Source organism: Rhea pennata, chromosome 18, assembly GCF_028389875.1.
Source record: "Rhea pennata isolate bPtePen1 chromosome 18, bPtePen1.pri, whole genome shotgun sequence".
Lineage (NCBI taxonomy): Eukaryota > Metazoa > Chordata > Aves > Rheiformes > Rheidae > Rhea > Rhea pennata.
The window spans coordinates 8,708,643-8,725,141 of NC_084680.1; the positions used below are offsets into that span (position 1 = coordinate 8,708,643).

The 16,499-nt window shown below is 44.1% G+C and overlaps 1 protein-coding gene across 1 annotated transcript; it reads left to right on the forward strand.

Moving 5' to 3' along the window:
* The first annotated feature begins 1,289 nt into the window (after positions 1–1,289).
* DOLPP1 (dolichyldiphosphatase 1) lies at positions 1,290–15,905 on the forward strand. Its single transcript, XM_062590764.1, has 8 exons — positions 1,290–1,370; positions 9,508–9,608; positions 10,938–11,022; positions 11,310–11,409; positions 12,282–12,380; positions 13,615–13,743; positions 14,517–14,606; positions 15,102–15,905. The coding sequence occupies exons 1-8, from the start codon at positions 1,295–1,297 to the stop codon at positions 15,136–15,138; spliced, it is 717 nt and encodes a 238-aa protein (XP_062446748.1). The 5' UTR covers positions 1,290–1,294; the 3' UTR covers positions 15,139–15,905.
* The last annotated feature ends 594 nt before the right edge of the window (positions 15,906–16,499 follow it).

Sequence of the window (16,499 nt, forward strand, 5' to 3'; positions counted from 1 at the left end):
AGTGCTGCACTGTGTGTGTTCCGCTTCTCGCTCATGTCCCTTAGGTAACATTATTATGCTGCATAAAATACAGGTCCTCAAAGTGGGTGTTTTCAGTGGTCAGAGGTGTAAAACCCGTATTGCCTGAACTAGGTGTTTCCAGGCATCTGCAATACTCTTTTAAAGGACACACAGAGCACCACCACCAGCAGCCTGCTTTCTCTTGAGATCCTGCAAGGGACTTACGCTCATGCTTTATTTTTGCATGCATGTACACACATGTGCTATCCAGAAAGCTGCTGGTCCTTTACAGAACTATGAAGTAGATGTGGCTATAAAAATCCATCTTCTTCCTGTTGTTAAATACAGATAAAATAGATGTTTTCAACAGATCTTAGAACGTGTTACACAAAATAATCTTGCTATGTACTATTAACTGTAAAAATATAATTTACAAAATGAACACTTCAATTTTTAAAATTTAACTCTCACCAATGTAAATGGTGACATGAGAGGAAGAGAAGTTCCTGGCGTGGTTTGGTTTTCATTCTTTGGCTTGTGCTTTGACAAGCGGACCAGAAGGGGAGGGAACCCTTTGCACTGCCATCCCCTAAACTTTCCCTTCCCAGGCCCGAGCCCTTAGTGGGAAGAATGAAAGGTGGGATGGGGGAAAAAGATCCATGATGTGGGAGCAGGACAAGTACAAGAAGTGAGGCTTGTACCACGGCCTGACACCCCCAGCGTGAGGCTGGGAGTGTGGGGAAGGCAGGAGGGTAGTGCCTGCTGGGTGGGCGCACTGCCCACCCCTAGCCCTGCTCTGGCACACGCTGCCTCGGGGCCGGCCCGGCCGTGGCGTCTCAGGGTGGTGCTGGTGTCCCAAGGCGCCGCGGCGCGGGGAAGGGAGCGGAGGCCATTTTAACGACCGCGTTGCCAACAAGCCCCCTTCCTCAGCCCCCAGGGCCAACCGCCCCAGCCGCGCTGCTGATTGGCTAAGAGAGCGCGGGAATGCGAGCTGGTGATTGGCTAATCTGCATTATTCCGCTCGCCAATGAGCGCGGCGGCTGACGCCCGCCTTTCTCCCGATTGGTTTTGTCGCTACCTGCGCCCCCCTTGTATTGGGCAGCGACGCTAGTAGCCTATTGGCTCTGCTGCTCCCCGAGTTGGATTTTTAATTGGGTGGCTATGGGTTGGCCGGTGCCTCACCTGCCACGCTGTGTTATTGGGCCACCGCTCTCAGCACCCCCGCCCATTGGTCGCACCGCCCCGTAAGTGCGCTCCGATTGGCTGTGGTGGCCCGGCCCGGTATCCGGGTAAGATGGCCGCAGTCGGAGAGTGCTCGCTCCCCGCTCCATGGCGGCCGGTCTCCTTTATTCACGTCGAATATCCCGCAGGTAACGCTCCGCTTCCCGGCCCGCGCGGCCTCCCCGGCGGCGGCACTGCTCCCCGCGACGGGCCCCGCCCGCCACTCCACGGCAGCGCTGAGGGCTGGGCTGGCAGCTGCGAGATAGTGAGCCATTGAGCCGCTACCGTGAGGCGGCGAAGCGCGCCTGCGCACTGGGGCGGTGGGACTCGCTGCCAAATAGTGCTCCGCGGCGAGTGTGTGTGTGTGTGTGTGTGTGTGTGTGTGTGTGTGTGTGTGTGTGTGTGTGTGTGTGTGTGTGTGTGTGTGTGTGTGTGTGTGTGTGTGTGTGTGTGTGTGTGTGTGTGTGTGTAAGTGTAAACTTGGCGAGGCGCTGGGCTCTAGGGGCTGCTGAGCCCCATGTGGTGAAGGGCGCCGGGGGGGGGGGGGGAGAGGGACACGCCTGGCCTGGCCTGGCCTGGCCTGGCCTGGCCTTCCCCTGCTGCCCTCCCCTCACCCCAGCGCTCCCTCGCCTCCCTCTGGCGTTGTCTCACCGCTTCGTTTGGGGGCAGCGCCGCGCTGCGGGGCGGGAGGCGCCCGGGGAGCAGCCACCCCGGGTGTCTCGCAGGGCCGCTTGTGGCCGAGCGCCTCTTTGGGGTGGGTGGGTGGTGGGGAGGCTGGTGGGTCCTGTGTGGGATGAGCTGTCCTGGCTGGTGAAGGGTCTGTGCCCTGTCCTCTCGGCGCTGCGTGCTGGTGGCCCAGCCCAGGCTGTGGGAGGGTGAATGCTGAGTGTGCAAGGGCAAGCTGGGTCACTGTGCACACAGGAGCTGCCTAGGCAGAGTCCTGTTTGAACAGTGGTCTTCACAAGCTCCTCTTCAGGTGCAGTGCCTGTGCTGTTTGCTTCTTCTGGTAAGATGGGGGAAAAAAACTCTAGTTTTTGGCTGCTTGTTACAATCGAAGAATATTTAAAAACAAACAAACCCCCCCCCAAAAAAAAACAGTATATGAAGTGTCAGTCCTGGCAGTGTGGTCCAAACCAGATTTGGTGTTAAGACAGTTCTTTGTATTGCTAGTTCTTATATCAAGTTCATAACTTGTCATAAAGTGTTGCTGCAAGTCTTATTTCAATAACTAGATTTTATTTCCTGATGAACACCCCTCTCACTAGTGCAATACCTGAAGCTTCTAGAGTGCTTAGGGATCCTCTGGGCTGGAGAAGACTTGCAGCATGACGGCACTAAAATCTGGCATTGAAAGTACAGTTTTATCTCTTAAATATGGCTGCTTTATTATGATTTCTGTGATGCTTTGTATGAAAGATCTATGCTTCCTTTTCTTTCTTGCACTTTCCTTCCCTTTGTGCATTCTTCTTCTGTCTTTTTCCCTTCTTTAATATATCAATGTGAGGGTTTGAGAATTGGGTTGGGGGGGGGGAGAGAGGGAATAATTTTTCCAATAGCACTGGTACATTTGTCTGTGCACCTCATCTCCTTAGTCAAGTCTGGCAGTATACCCAGAGTGTTCTGTACACTATTTGTTGGATTGATTGTGGAAGAGGCATTTTGAAACGGACAGGTTTTGGCCCACCAGGGTTATCTTGCAGATCTTAAGGGGTGTAATGTAACTCCTTTATTTTCTGTCTATATTGCTTGCTTTTATGATAGCAAAATGGAGAAGATGACTGAGTTTCCCTGGCTGAGGGAGAGAATTACCAACAAGATTAGAGTTATGTTTTTTTAGGGAATTAGTATTTTATTGGTGTTGGATAAAACAGATAATTATGGAAGCCTATAAAATGGAGACAAAGGATTATAACTTTAGACTAAGCTAAGTAAAGACACTTCTATATCTCCAGCCTTTTTTTAGAAAAGTGAGTCGTGTTAAGATGTCAGGTGATACTTTTATCTGGACTTGGGAAAAAGTGTTTTAACTTCATTTAGAAAGTTGTTTGTGTTCTGTCTGTGTAGGTCTTAAATCTAGGTCTGTGAAGTGTCTAGATAATACGTATTTATGAAAGAATAATGCTGGCAACATCCTCGGTATAATGGAGTTAATGTAACCTTGTGCTGATAGAGAGGGGTCAGAATGAGAAATAGATACTGCTTCTACCAGTGTGAATTATTAAACTGTTTTGGCATGTCATATGCTGTTGTGTGGCAGACTCTTTTCTTCCCCTCCTTTCTCTTTCCCTTTGCTTTCTGTTGGTGATCCCAGAGAGACTGCTGGCCTTGAGTGCAGCATGCTGAGCCACTGTGGCAACTGGTTCTTAAAATCTCTTATCTTTTAAAGGCTTTCAGTGCAGAACTGCTGTTATTCCAGCTTTCATTTGCCATGAGTGATGCTTCCTCTCACTGTGACCGGTTGAGAAGTAGTCACTGCTGATTTCTGTGTGTGCTGGATGAAGTTAGCTCTTAAGCTTCTGCTTGTAACTGCGATGGGAAGAGAACTCCAGAAAGGTGCTCATCCGCCCTGTCTTTATCTAGCATTTCCTTATCAGTAGTGATATAATTCAGACATAGTACTGAACACTGAAAAACCATTTTTACTGCTTGTGTGGCTGCTCAGTTCTTTGGGGACTTCTGTGGTGTTAACTTTGCGCGAGATCAGACGAGAAGCAGCAGATAACCATTGGTTGAGTCAACTGCAGACTGGCATAAGCAATGCTGTCTTTAAGGAATAGGTGAAAACTATTAATGATCTCAAACCTAGAGAGAAGAAAACAGCAGTGGCAGCATTATTTGACAACACGTTAAGGCATATGGCTTAAGAGGATAGACTTTAAAGATATTGTCCTGATAGCACGTTTGGAAATAGTTGGTCCTGGAGCTGTTCCTATTGGCAACTGTACTCGATGAGACCAGAGGATAATTTGGCATAGTGTTAAGGCCCTGATAGGAGCCAGTAACAGATGCTTCATGGAAAAGGTATGAGGAGTACGTATGCAGCAGTAATCCTTCCGTGTGTGTCTTTCCAGTAATCAGCTGGTGACTGCATCAAAATGGTTATCTCCTTTGATTGATCTGTAAAAGCTATGTATTCTGTGAATATATCTGATTGCTTTTTGAACTCATTTTTGATGTGGATATCCTCAATGTCTTTGGCACTGAGTTTTGCAGCTTTTAATTAAAAGTTGTTTTCTTCTCTGCTTTTAAGTCTGCTGGTCACTAATTTCATTGAACACCCTCTATTTTATCTGCAACGAGAGATAACAAATACTTTACTTCTTCCCCCCCGCCCCCAATATCTCTCATGATGCTTGGGGGACTATTATATCCTCTCTGTCCTCCTGTCTCAGTTAAAAATCTGAGTTCAATATTTCTTGAATGGATACTGTTCTGTACTGGTTGTTTTTGTCCCCTTTTTATTTACCTTTTGTGTTTACTTTTCTTTAGATGATATGACCAGAGTCACATAGTAAATTCTTAGTGTTGCAGCAGTAACTTTTTCTTTTCCTCTCTCAAACGTTTCATTGCCTTTTTAACTGCCAGAGTGCGTTGGATTGTTCTATAATGATATCAGCTAACACCAAGTCAGACATCTTCTGTTTGATAACAACTAAACTAAATTCCGTCAGTGTGCGTGTATAATTAGGATTGTTTTTTTTTTCCTATATGCACTACTTCGTGCAAAATAACTTCGCAGTCTTAAAACTCATCTTCAATGACTTCCTGTCTGTAGGTTGAGTTTCACTGGAGAAATGTTGAGTTCCTGGTTTGTCTGGATTTTTTTAATTTAAAAACAGCAAAACAAAAAATCGCCGTCTCTTCAGTGCAGCTGGGATTCTTGAAGCTCTGGGACTTTGGACCTCTGGGCTCCTCAGTACAAGAGCAACACGGAACTACTGGAGAGAGTCTAGCGTAGGGCTGGATGATTAGGTGACTGGAGCATCTCTCTTGTGAAGAAGATGCTGTGAGAGCTGGGCCTGTTTAGCCTGGAGAAGAGAAGACTGAGAGAGGATCTTATCAAAGCCTACAAATACCTTAAGGGAGGGTGTCAAGAGGATAGGGCCAGACTCTTTTCAGTAGTGCCAGGTGACAAGACAAGAGGCAACGGGCACAAATGGGAACGCAGGAAGTTCCAGCTGAACGTAAGGAGGAATTTCTTCACTGTGAGGGTGACAGAACACTGGAACAGGTTGCCCAGAGAGGTTGTGGAGTCTTCTTCTCTGGAGATATTCAAAACCTTCCTGGATGCAATCCTGTGCAAAGTGTTCCAGGTGACCCTGCTTGAGCAGGGGGGGGGTTGGAGTAGATCTCCAGAGGTCCCTTCCAACCTCAACCATTTTGTGATTTTTGTCTGGGACATAACTCTTTAAGGGGAGAAAAGAGAAACCTGGCATGGTAAATCCTTTCATTGTTGAAGGACAGAGAATCTTGCTGTTTCCTTACATAGGAAGGATGACTTACCAAGGACAGGCAGAGCTGGAGAACCAAGTGTGCAGAGCCAACTAATTGGTGAAAAGATGAATCTGAAAAAAAAAGGTGTATGCAAACATGAGTGTGTGTACTTTTGCTGAGCTGTTTTTGTTGCTGTTCAGTATAAGCATGTGTAGCATTCTTTAAGAATGCTTGTCCTAATAATCCTTGTTGTGATTTGTTTGGGGCAGTGGCTGTGCAGTTAGGGCTCATCTCATAGCTAACTAATACCTGAAGGAAACAGAAATTGTTCAGTTGTGTCTGTCTGTCCCTCCATTTTTGCGCTAGGTATTGAGTCTGATCTTGCTGTGGAAGAGTCATGTCTAATATATGCCTTTTATACCATAACTTAAAGCCTCCCTAAATGTATTTTGCTGACCCTATCCTGATGCCACAAGCTGTGGCACAAGTAGAAGAAATAATGATCCATCATGAATATTTACTGGGATACGTGAAAGCACTGCATGTTGTCTGTGCGTCTTGCACATGTATGTCTCGTCAAGAACATACAACCAGCAGAGCTGCCACAGATAGGTGCTTTAATAGGAAGCAGTGGTGGCAGTGGTAAAGCTAGATCTTGTGGTAGGATGTGGTTAGAGTGCTATTGATTCACTTTTTTTTTTGTTTTTTTTTTTTGTTTTTTGTTTTTACATGCAGGGTAAGCTAATGTGGTAAACCCTGGCTATTTCTACTGGATGCAGGAAGGATGCTGGGTAAAATGTTGAATTAGATCAGAAGCAGATACTGAATGAAGTCTGAAGAAATGGTGTGCTTCAAAGGAAATACTATTCATTCTTGAGTGCCTAAAATTGAGGTACTTTGGTTTAGGTATGTGTGTGTGTATATATATATATTCATATATATATTTTAAAAAAGTAACTTCCATCCTGAGCCCCAAATAACATCTGGAGAAGGCTGGAAAAAAGGGAGGGGGGGGGAAGCAAGCTTTGTATTAAATAGGTTTTCCTCTTACGTTCTACCAGAGGTTTTGATGATTTGGGTAGGTTTTTTTTTTTTTTTTTTTTCTTACTGGTTGTAGGAGCTTCTTTAACATTTCTAAGTTTAGCAAAATTAATTTTTAAAAAAGGCAAGGAGGCTAGGATCTGCTTGCTAGATCTGTCTGGATGTCATACTGTTAGGGCTCCTGTGACTGCCCTTTCCCTAAGAATCGGTCTCCGAACGCACTGGAGCGTGAGAGTAGATAGAAGTGACATAACTAGCCGTGCTCTGAGGCTCCGGGAGCGCTGCGTGGCGATGGGAGCTGGCCTTTCTGTCGGAGCTCACCGTGTTTGCGTTCTTCACTCGGAATTTCCAGTCATTTCAGAGGTGGTGTAGCTTAATGTGCTGATGTAGTGAATACATTTGACAGTATTGAATTTTTGGTGTAGCTCCCAGGAAATAACAAAACTGTTGCTTTCAGATAATGCACATCTGCTTATTTGCCTGCTCCCCTAGAAGGGGAGGCTCTAGAAATGTTTCTCTTTGACTGCTGTTAGCTACAGTAATGCAGAATACTATTAATACTCTCTGCATTCTAGTCTAAATGGATGGAGCTGAAACGTTTGGGGAGCTGCCGTGTGCCTGAGTAAAGGGCTGGTACTCTGCCTGGAGGCAGGAGCTGGAAGTGTTGGTAGGGTTTCTGCTTCTCAGCCTTGGGTTCAAATGCAGATTGTGTGCAGCTGAAGGCTGGATGACTTGATTCATTGGGGATAATATATGATAATGTAGAGGAGGATTTTGAGTTTGACATGACTGATGCTATTTAAGTTAAAGTCTGCTTCCTCATGTATTCTTGCACAGATGGCAGAAGAAGTAAAATTTTCCTGAAAAGGCAAATAATCTGGTTTGGTTTCTACTTGACAAAACTATGGCTTTTAGTCTTAAAGAGAAATTCTTTATGTACTGTGGGTTAATGGAGTGAATGATCTGAAATATGGTGATTCCTGAATGAGGAATTATCTCTAGTTGATAACACTGGAATTGAGACTACTGGGAAGCATTTTCAAAGCTTTCAGGTTAATCTTGGTTGCCTGTTGGTTCTCTTCTTCAGCTTGTGGTGACTTTCTCATCATTTAAGACTATCATTTTGTAGGGTGTCTGACTTGTGTAAAACTGTAAGGGGCCTGATTCTCCATTGCCAGCTAACTGACTGTCACTTACCTCAATTTTGCATTTCTGTAATATATTGTTATTCTGATTTGGTAGCATTTGGCACTCACTTAACAGCTGGGTAAATGCTGCATATCTTTCAGGAAAAGAGTACTGGTTCAGTGTCTTCTAATGCTTCTCTTTCTTTAAGAAAAGCCCCCAAAAGCCCTCACTCCTATGACAACCCAGTGCTGTTAGGGTTTTTTCCTCCAGCTCTTCCAAATTTCCCTGGCATTATAAATTAAAACTCTTTAAAATTCTTTCACATAGTTGGTTTCCAAATCTAACGTGGAGTTGAGCATTTAAGAGGAGTCCGTGGTGGATACCTCAGGTAGCCACAACCAGGTGCCAGCGTTAGCAGCAGCATGACCTTTGTATCAGTGCGGTAACTTTTCAGTTGCGATAGTGAAAGGCTGAGGCTAAAGTCCATTGCGCCAAGTGCTGCTTGAAAATATGGGTGCGTGGGTTGTGGAGACTTGGTATCTTGCAGTGGAATTGATCTAGGAATGAGTCCAATGCTTGGCCTTGCAGAGGCATCCTGTTTCCTTTTGAGAGGAGGGAGGAAAGATCGTAAATTTGTGGGAGGACTGATCCTTCTGTGTTCAGTGATGAGATGGAGAAGATCTAGTCTCCGCGATACAAAGTCCCCTGTCTCTTAAACCGCTCCCTGAGTTTGTACTGCATTTATTAGAGTGTCTGCTGCCTTTAAGGGTTTGCTGGTAGCTTGCTCTTTCTCCTGATGGAGAACTGTTGATCTCAAAGTGAAATGGGTCTGGTAGCTTTCTGTTTCTCTGCATTTATGCTAACATCTTCTCGCTAAATACTTTTGTATGTGCCCTTTTTTCAAGGAACAGATGGACAAAATCTTGTGTGGCTGTTCTTTACTGTTTGCCTGTGTCTGATCGTTCGGAATAAGGTGCTTTGGGGTCCCTTGCATCCTCTTGTCAGCCCCGTTGCTGCTGCCAGGCCCTCCCTGGGAGTGGACTAGCTCCTTGGGGTGGAGGCCCATAGTCACTTCTGTATGGTACAAGTGGGGCTGCTGGTAAAAAGTAGGCTCCTTTTCTTCCTTTTTCTTTCCTCCTATGCTTAGCTATTTAATTCCTCTCTATTTTGCTAATGGTAGTGTTCGTGCAGACACATGGTGATACAGATTAGGGAGCTGAAAACTAACCCATTTTAGGAAGGGAAGTGGAAAGATTTGTTTGGGGAGGATTTGCTGGTAATTTCTGGCACAGAGAGGCAGTAAGTGAGAGGGAGGGAAAGATGCTGCCGCTTTCACAGAAGCCTCCGCTTGTGTTGGATTAAAGTGACTTGTGGGCCCACACTGGTGGTCGTTGCAAATTAGCTAATGGTAATATCTGCTGAATGATGCCAGGCTCCTCTCATCCCTTCTCTCAAACCTGAGTGTAAACGCTACTGCCTTCCCTGCCTTGCTTCTCACAGGCTGGAGCAGGAATAACCAGTCTGCAAAACAGTCTTGTCGCTTTCCTACTGCAGTGTTGAAACTATCCCTCTGCTTTCAGTGAGTTGGGGCACCAGCTGACCCAAGTCCTGGAGGCAGGCAAGTATGTATAAAGTTCAAACCGACTTGTTTCTTTCTGTTTGTCTTGTTTTTTGTTTCCCTAGGTGATTTCTCTGGTCAGCTTTTAGCTTATTTGAGTCTTGGTCCAACATTCATTATTGTTGGTTTTGTAACACTCATCATATTCAAGAGGGAGCTTCACACGGTGAGTCCTCCTCTTTCTTCCCAGCATCATCTTATGGCAAAAAAATCTTTCTTTACGACCTGCTGCTCTTGAATTTGCTTTATTTCTGGGGGTGGAGGGAGGTGTCTTTAAAGAGCAAGTTTAGATAACAGTGATCTTTCTTGTCAAAGAACTGCAGGAGATACTGTCAGCTGTAGCAGGTTATAAGACTGTTCAGCCTTTCACTTCTTGACTCTGCTATGTTTTAGGCATCGTCTATCCACAAGCATCAGTGAGAGAAGACTGAAACTTTATTTAAAAAAAACAAACAGTGTTTCAGAGTGCAAATTAATATTTCTTTCCTCTCCTGAGATCCAGTAGGATCATAGCACTAGTAGGGTCTTCCAAGATGGACAAAATATGCAGGTGCTGCAGGAAGTAGTGTCTGTAACTCAGTAGTATGTACTTTCTCTAGACATTGAGGCAGAAAATGGGATGTAAAATAAAATCCATAGATTTCCAAGGTAGTGGAGATGTCTAAAGGCAACTTCCTTGCTGTGCTCTGAACACTAGGGACAGAAGACTCTTGCTCCTTTCCAAATGAGCAGAAAGGGATTTTTTTTTTTTTTTTTGTCCTACCTAATGCTTTCTCTCTCTGCCCCGACAGGTAGTTGAGAATCAATCTCATAGCTCAGGGCATAGACTGAAAAGCTACTTTGTTGCCTGAAATAAGATTGAGCAGAAGGGAGGCAGAGCACAATCACCAGACAGGATTTTGGTAACAGCGGAAGGGATAACTTAGGGGTGGAGTGTGGATTATGGAATTGAATAGTAAAATCAAATGTTACTAGCTTGCCAGAATCCAGGATACAACTTCTCATTGTAGGCTAAAGACAGCAATTTCAAGATGGAAATTTTCTTGGGGGGAAAGCCAGAACACCTAAAAATCCATCTTTTTAGCTGTTTACCAAAATAGTGATGTGTGCACTCCCCCTGTTGGTCAGTTAAAAAAAAAAAATCATTATCCATTCAAATATTTCCTGTTTGAAAATGCAATTTTCTGCAGTTGCTGGTGGAAGTGTACTAAAGCAATGGCTGTAACTGCTATATAGTATCATTTTTCTTTTCTTTTTCCCTGAGAGTCATTTACTGAAGAGATGTGTGCACACAATGTGTTGTCAGGTGTACAAAGTAGGCTGAAAAAATGCTTTTCTTTCTTAGCTATAGAATTCTGAGATTGTTGGGTTTTTTTTAGCTCTAATAGACAAGAAAGAAAACTGGAAACTTATGACTTGCAGGCCAGATTTATCAACAAAAAAAAAAGTAGCTGGTCCTTTTAAATAGGATGACGCAGCTGTTTTGCCTTCACAGATCTCTTTCTTGGGAGGGCTGGCTTTCAATGAAGGAGTGAACTGGTTAATAAAAATTGTTATCCGGGAGCCACGGCCCTGCGAAGGTATAGTATGGCCCATTTGTGTCACGGTCCGTGTTTTTGTTTTGTTTTTTTCATTTTGTTTGAATGGAGCAACAATAGTATGGAGATTTAGAGAGTATTTTCCCCTTTGCCTCATGTTGGCTTTGGATATTTGGGTGTAGAGGGCTGGCAGGGCCATCTGAACAGAGACACATCCTGTTAACTCAGGCACATGTGCTCCAGCAGAGTGGTCAGCTTCACCTTTGGAGTGTTCTGGCTGCTGTGTACAGAACAGACCTTGACCAAACTCTTTCTTCTTCTCTTCCCAGAAACCCATTCAACAGTGACCACAAAATATGGGATGCCATCCAGCCACTCCCAGTTCATGTGGTTTTTCTCTGTCTATTCATTTCTGTTCCTTTATTTAAGGTAAAAACTCACTGTCAGGTTTTGGTTGGTAGCATGTTGAAACACTTCAGTAGATGGCTTCCTTGCTGTGTGCCCCTCTTCCTGTTTAGTTGTATAGCAGAATTGAATTGGAGGACCTATATGATTTGCTGTGTGGCTAGAGAGGATGAAACATGCCTATTTCAATCTAAATGTAGGACTTTTAGTTGCAGTTGCTAGAAAGTGAAAGGTAAGGCTGTGCCTCCTGACGCAAGCCCCACTGTGAGTGCGTCTGAAAACAGGTTGTGGATTTGCTCTTTGAGCCTTGATGTATTGACCCTCCAGTGTGAGAGGAAAGGGGGAATAGGGAGGAAGAAAGAAGAGTCACTTTCTTATGAGTCTTCTCTGTTTTGTCAGTGAGGTTGTCTGCAGTCTTTCAGGTAATATATGTTGCTTACTTGCATGATCTTTTACTTTATTCACCGTACTAAGTAGTACTTTTTTTGAGGGGGGAGGAGGCTGTGCTTTTCTGAAATTCTCTCCGGGGTATGGCTCTGTCTTGCAGTTCCTAGTGTGGAGGAAGACAAAACTCCCAGTTCCTTCTAGCTCTGTGGATGACAGAGGACTTGATCTTGGCTCCTTGTTGCATATTCTGTGTGTGCCTTTCATACCAGTTCTGCTAACTGAGCGTTCTGCCTTCCATCACAATAATCCCTATTAACAATTGGAGAGAGAAGTAGGGCTCTCTGTGTTCTCTAACTGTTGCCAGTGGGATAAACTGATGCCAAGATGGTATCGAGTTGCCCATGACCGCATTGGAGTAGAGCTTTTCTAGGGTTTCAGGCATAGTGAGCATAGGTGTATGGACTGGTCAGCTCTCTGGCATGGTGTTAATGGCTTTCTATCTCTTTCAGAATGCACCAAACAAACAATGCGAGGTTTCTGGATTTACTATGGCGACATGTGCTGTCCATCTGCCTTGTGACAGTGGCTTTGCTAGTCTCATATAGTAGGTATGGAGCAATTGTTTGTCTTGCACACTTGTACAGTCTTGTGGCCTTTAACAGCAGCAGACCTGGCACTCTGTATCCTGCACTTCTGATTTAATTCTTGGTGATCATGTTGGACAAATAAGAGCTTTGGAGAGGTTGCAGTGTTGCCATGAGCCCCCTTGTATAAGCATATAAAGGTGCTACGTGTGGGGAGCTGCACAGAAGCGCTTCTGAAACCCAAGATCAGCTGAATGTATATCAAATTCTTATTGGCTCCATTGCCACGCTCCAGACTCCTGCCTAGCTCTTTTCAGCACTAATCACAAAAGCATTTCACCATGTCTTGGCACACCAGTTTCTGTAGCACGTGGACTGCTTACAGCTGACCCAATCTGATTGTGTTTGTTTGAGCATTAGTTAATAAAACATTTATAGCTGTTTTACATGCAAGATTTAGTTATATTAAGATGAATCAAGAAAACGAAATTTTGATAATGAAGTTTATTCCCTTCAGTAGATTTAAAAAAAAAACATAATGAGATCCAGTGGCTGGAAATCAGACAGATTCAGGCTAGAAATAAGGCCAGGTTTTCCACAGAAAAACAATTACCTATTGGCACTGACTGTGTACTAGAGCTGATTCCTTATTACTGGTTATTTTAAAAACTCTGACAGGACACTTTTTATAAAAAAGATATGGTCTAACTCAGAAAAGTAATTTGAGGAAATCTGGTGGTTGTGTGGAAGGAAAGAATTCTGAATGTGACTCATGCAGCTTGTGTGCAGGGGTAACTTAACACATTAATACCACTTTCTGACTGGCTGCAATCACAACAAGTGCTCTGTAGTAGTGCAGCCTTCATACTGTCACATTTGAGTAGCAAAACATGGGGGTGAAAATGCTCTGTTCTTGAAAGCCGTTGAGCCACAGCTTTGATTTGGAGGAGCCTTGTCCTGGTTTTGGCTCGGAAGAAATCTTTTGTAGGAACCAACAGCAATACTTCTACTAATCCACTGATCTGTTGGGAAGAATATAGAGGGTTAAGTGCAAACTGGAAGTGCTTTAAGCTGAAAATGCTGTAGCAGGAAAGGCACAGTTTCTTTCCCCCTCCCTCCGGCATTTTCACAAACATCTGCTTTTAACATCTGGGGGATAGCTTGCTCTGAAATTTAGAGGATCCAGTGGAACATCAGCCCTTGAGTCCTGCCTCCTCTTGTTTGAAAGCCTAGCTGGTAACTTTCTCTTCTACTGCAGGGTTTATTTGCTATACCACACCTGGAGCCAAGTCTTATATGGAGGTGTGGCAGGAAGCATCATGGCCATAGCCTGGTTTGCCTTCACACAAGAGATACTAACTCCTCTCTTCCCAAGGATAGCTGCATGGTAAGTCTTTATTCTGTTAAGTTTATTCCTGCGAGTCTGCATTGCTTAGGTCTGTTTTGTCTATTAAGCAAGTCCCTTAGAATAGGATAATGACAGTGGTGCAGCTGAACTTCCTGGCAAGAAAAGATTTTTGTGATCAACCAGACTAGTTGTACCTTACATCTGAAAGAAGACAAATGCTAGGGAACTTAAGCCTCTAAAACTTAGTTGTAGTGGTGCAAGTCCTCATTGTAAGCAGGTTGCTACAAACTCTTAAGTTATGAATGTTAGAAATGGGAACAGGGATTCCTGGACTCCGTTCCAGCTTTGTCTACTGCACTGTCTATGTTTCTTTGTGTGTGTGTGTGTGTGTATACAAGGGATATCCTTGCCTTACGGGGAGTGGAAAGGGGGGAAGGTTTCGGAAGCTGGTACGTTTCTAAAGTTCTGCTAAAGTTGCGAAGTGTGGCAAAGTGTTGGAGGAAGACACAATACTAAGAAGTAGCTTTCAAGTAGATAAGGCCTTTCTTAATGCTTGATGACCTAGTGAAATTGCAGTCCCATTTAAATTTAATGGAGCCAGGAAACCTTCTATAAGAAAAGGAAAAGAGTATATGTATGTGTATATATAGTCCCTGATTAAATTTAATGAGGCATCTTCTTTGCAGACTGAAGGGTAACAGAATATTAATGTTAAGACTGGACTACTTCTGTGCTATGTTTTATTCTGATCAAAACTGTGTGTGGGGAGGGAGTCTAATTACTTCCGCTTCTCCACCACGTTACTCTTTCAGGCCTATTTCAGAGTTCTTTTTAATCCGAGACACCAGCCTGATTCCTAATATCCTGTGGTTTGAATACACAGTCACGAGAGCAGAGGCAAGGTAAGAGACCTGATGGCTTGAGGGGGGAAGAGCTGTAGTTGGTTTGCCTTGTCAGCTGTAGCTATCAATTGCTTTATTTTTCAGTATGTAGATAGCTTCTGTGGATAGAATAGTGTAGAGCGAAGGAAGACCAAACTGTGGGTTAACTGTGCCTTCTGGAAAGTGAGTCTGTTGGGGTGTGTTGCAGTTGATAAATGTTGCATGAGGAAGTTAATATTTTGACTCCTTAGCCTGTGTTCTGTATAGACAAATGTTTATAGTTTTACATCCACATATAAACTTGGTGCACACTTGGACAGAGTGGCTATTGTAGGACTGTAAACCATAGGAGGGATTGATTTCCCTGCAGAGTATAATGGAGGCAGCCTTATCTTTGTGGAGATGAGCAGATTCTGACTTTAATCCTTTTGTCTTGCCCAATGGTTTGCCACAATACCCTGCGATGGGGTTAAGGGCCACCTTTCTCACCCTGCCCTCTCTCTGTTGCTGTTGCAGAAACAGACAGCGCAAGCTGGGTACGAAGCTCCAGTGACTCGGGAAGCGTGTGGACCAGAGTGCACGTTCTAGTTGAGAAAGACAAGAGCAAAGACAAGGGAGCAGCAAGGAGCCTTTTAACAGATGGACCAAAGGAACAGGCAGGGACCATACCCAAAACCTGAAAGCCTTTGCTCTGCTTTAGCAGCTAGCTGGATGCTCCCTGATGCATGTGGGACCGTGCAGGAGTAAAAACTCATTTTCAATACAGATGCACATTGCCGGTTGGAATATACCATCATGTCTGCGTCAGGGGAGGGGGGAAAAATGCCTGGTGTCTTGTTCGGGGGAGGGGAAAACCAAAAACAAATGATTTGTGAGTCTTTTTTTCTCTCAGCATGAAATATACACACTATTTATTTATTTTTTTAAATCGAACTATTACTTTTGGGGTGGGTGAAGCGTTGATTGTGCGTTTTGTTTTGCTTTTTGTTTTTTTTCTTTGGAAGAAGATGACAAAACTAATATCAAGTTGATCGTGCTTAATTAGGACTTTTAATTTTTAAAAATCCTTGGGGGGATGACTAGAATGGGGGTGACTAGGTGGAAGGGAGAGGAAGGCTTTCTTTCCTTTCTGCAGCCATTTTGGGAGATCATAATCAATTCCAACTGCACTTTGTACACACAGGAGGAGAGTACTAAAGATTTGCTTTTAATGCTAGTGATGGTTCTGCAGGGAAGCCTGCACAGATTCCATTAAGGGGAGTGTGTGTGTGCGTGTGTGTGTATAACAGAAAAAAATGAAATATACTAACTTTTTTTCCACTGCTGCTCCTGTTGTGTAATTAGCAAGATTTTTTTTTTCTTAGAATCTCTTTTAGGTGGCAAGACTACCATATGCCTCTCATGCTTACCCTATCTCTTCCTTTATACTTTTATTATCTCAGGGTTGCCGTGGTCTGTACAGTTGTTGTACTTAGTGTGCTATTGATGGTGCTGGAAAGCCACTTGATTTTAAGCAACGTGATGCTCCAAAAAGTCAGCCCAAAGCCTTACAAAATTCAGTTGTTAACCCCTGCCTTAAACTCTGGATTTTCTGTTTGTTTTGGTTTTTGTTAAAGCTTCAAGGGTAGACATTTTTTAAGAATGAATAAGATGACAACTTAAACTAGCTCAGCTGCTGTCTGAATTATTTGTGAAGAGTCCTGTTTGAATCCAACGATGAACTTAAGGCAGTGAGGTTGTCCTAGCAGCTACTCCTACTTGTTATGATGGCTTGGTCTTGGTTTTGCAATAGTAACCTTGAATGCTGGTCTCCTACAAGTAGGTTCCGTTCTTACTGTGTTAGAGCAGTACTCTTCCTTCTTGCTTTCCGATTCGTTGTTTGCTGGTTGGCTCGCTGGACGCCATGTCTCTGGG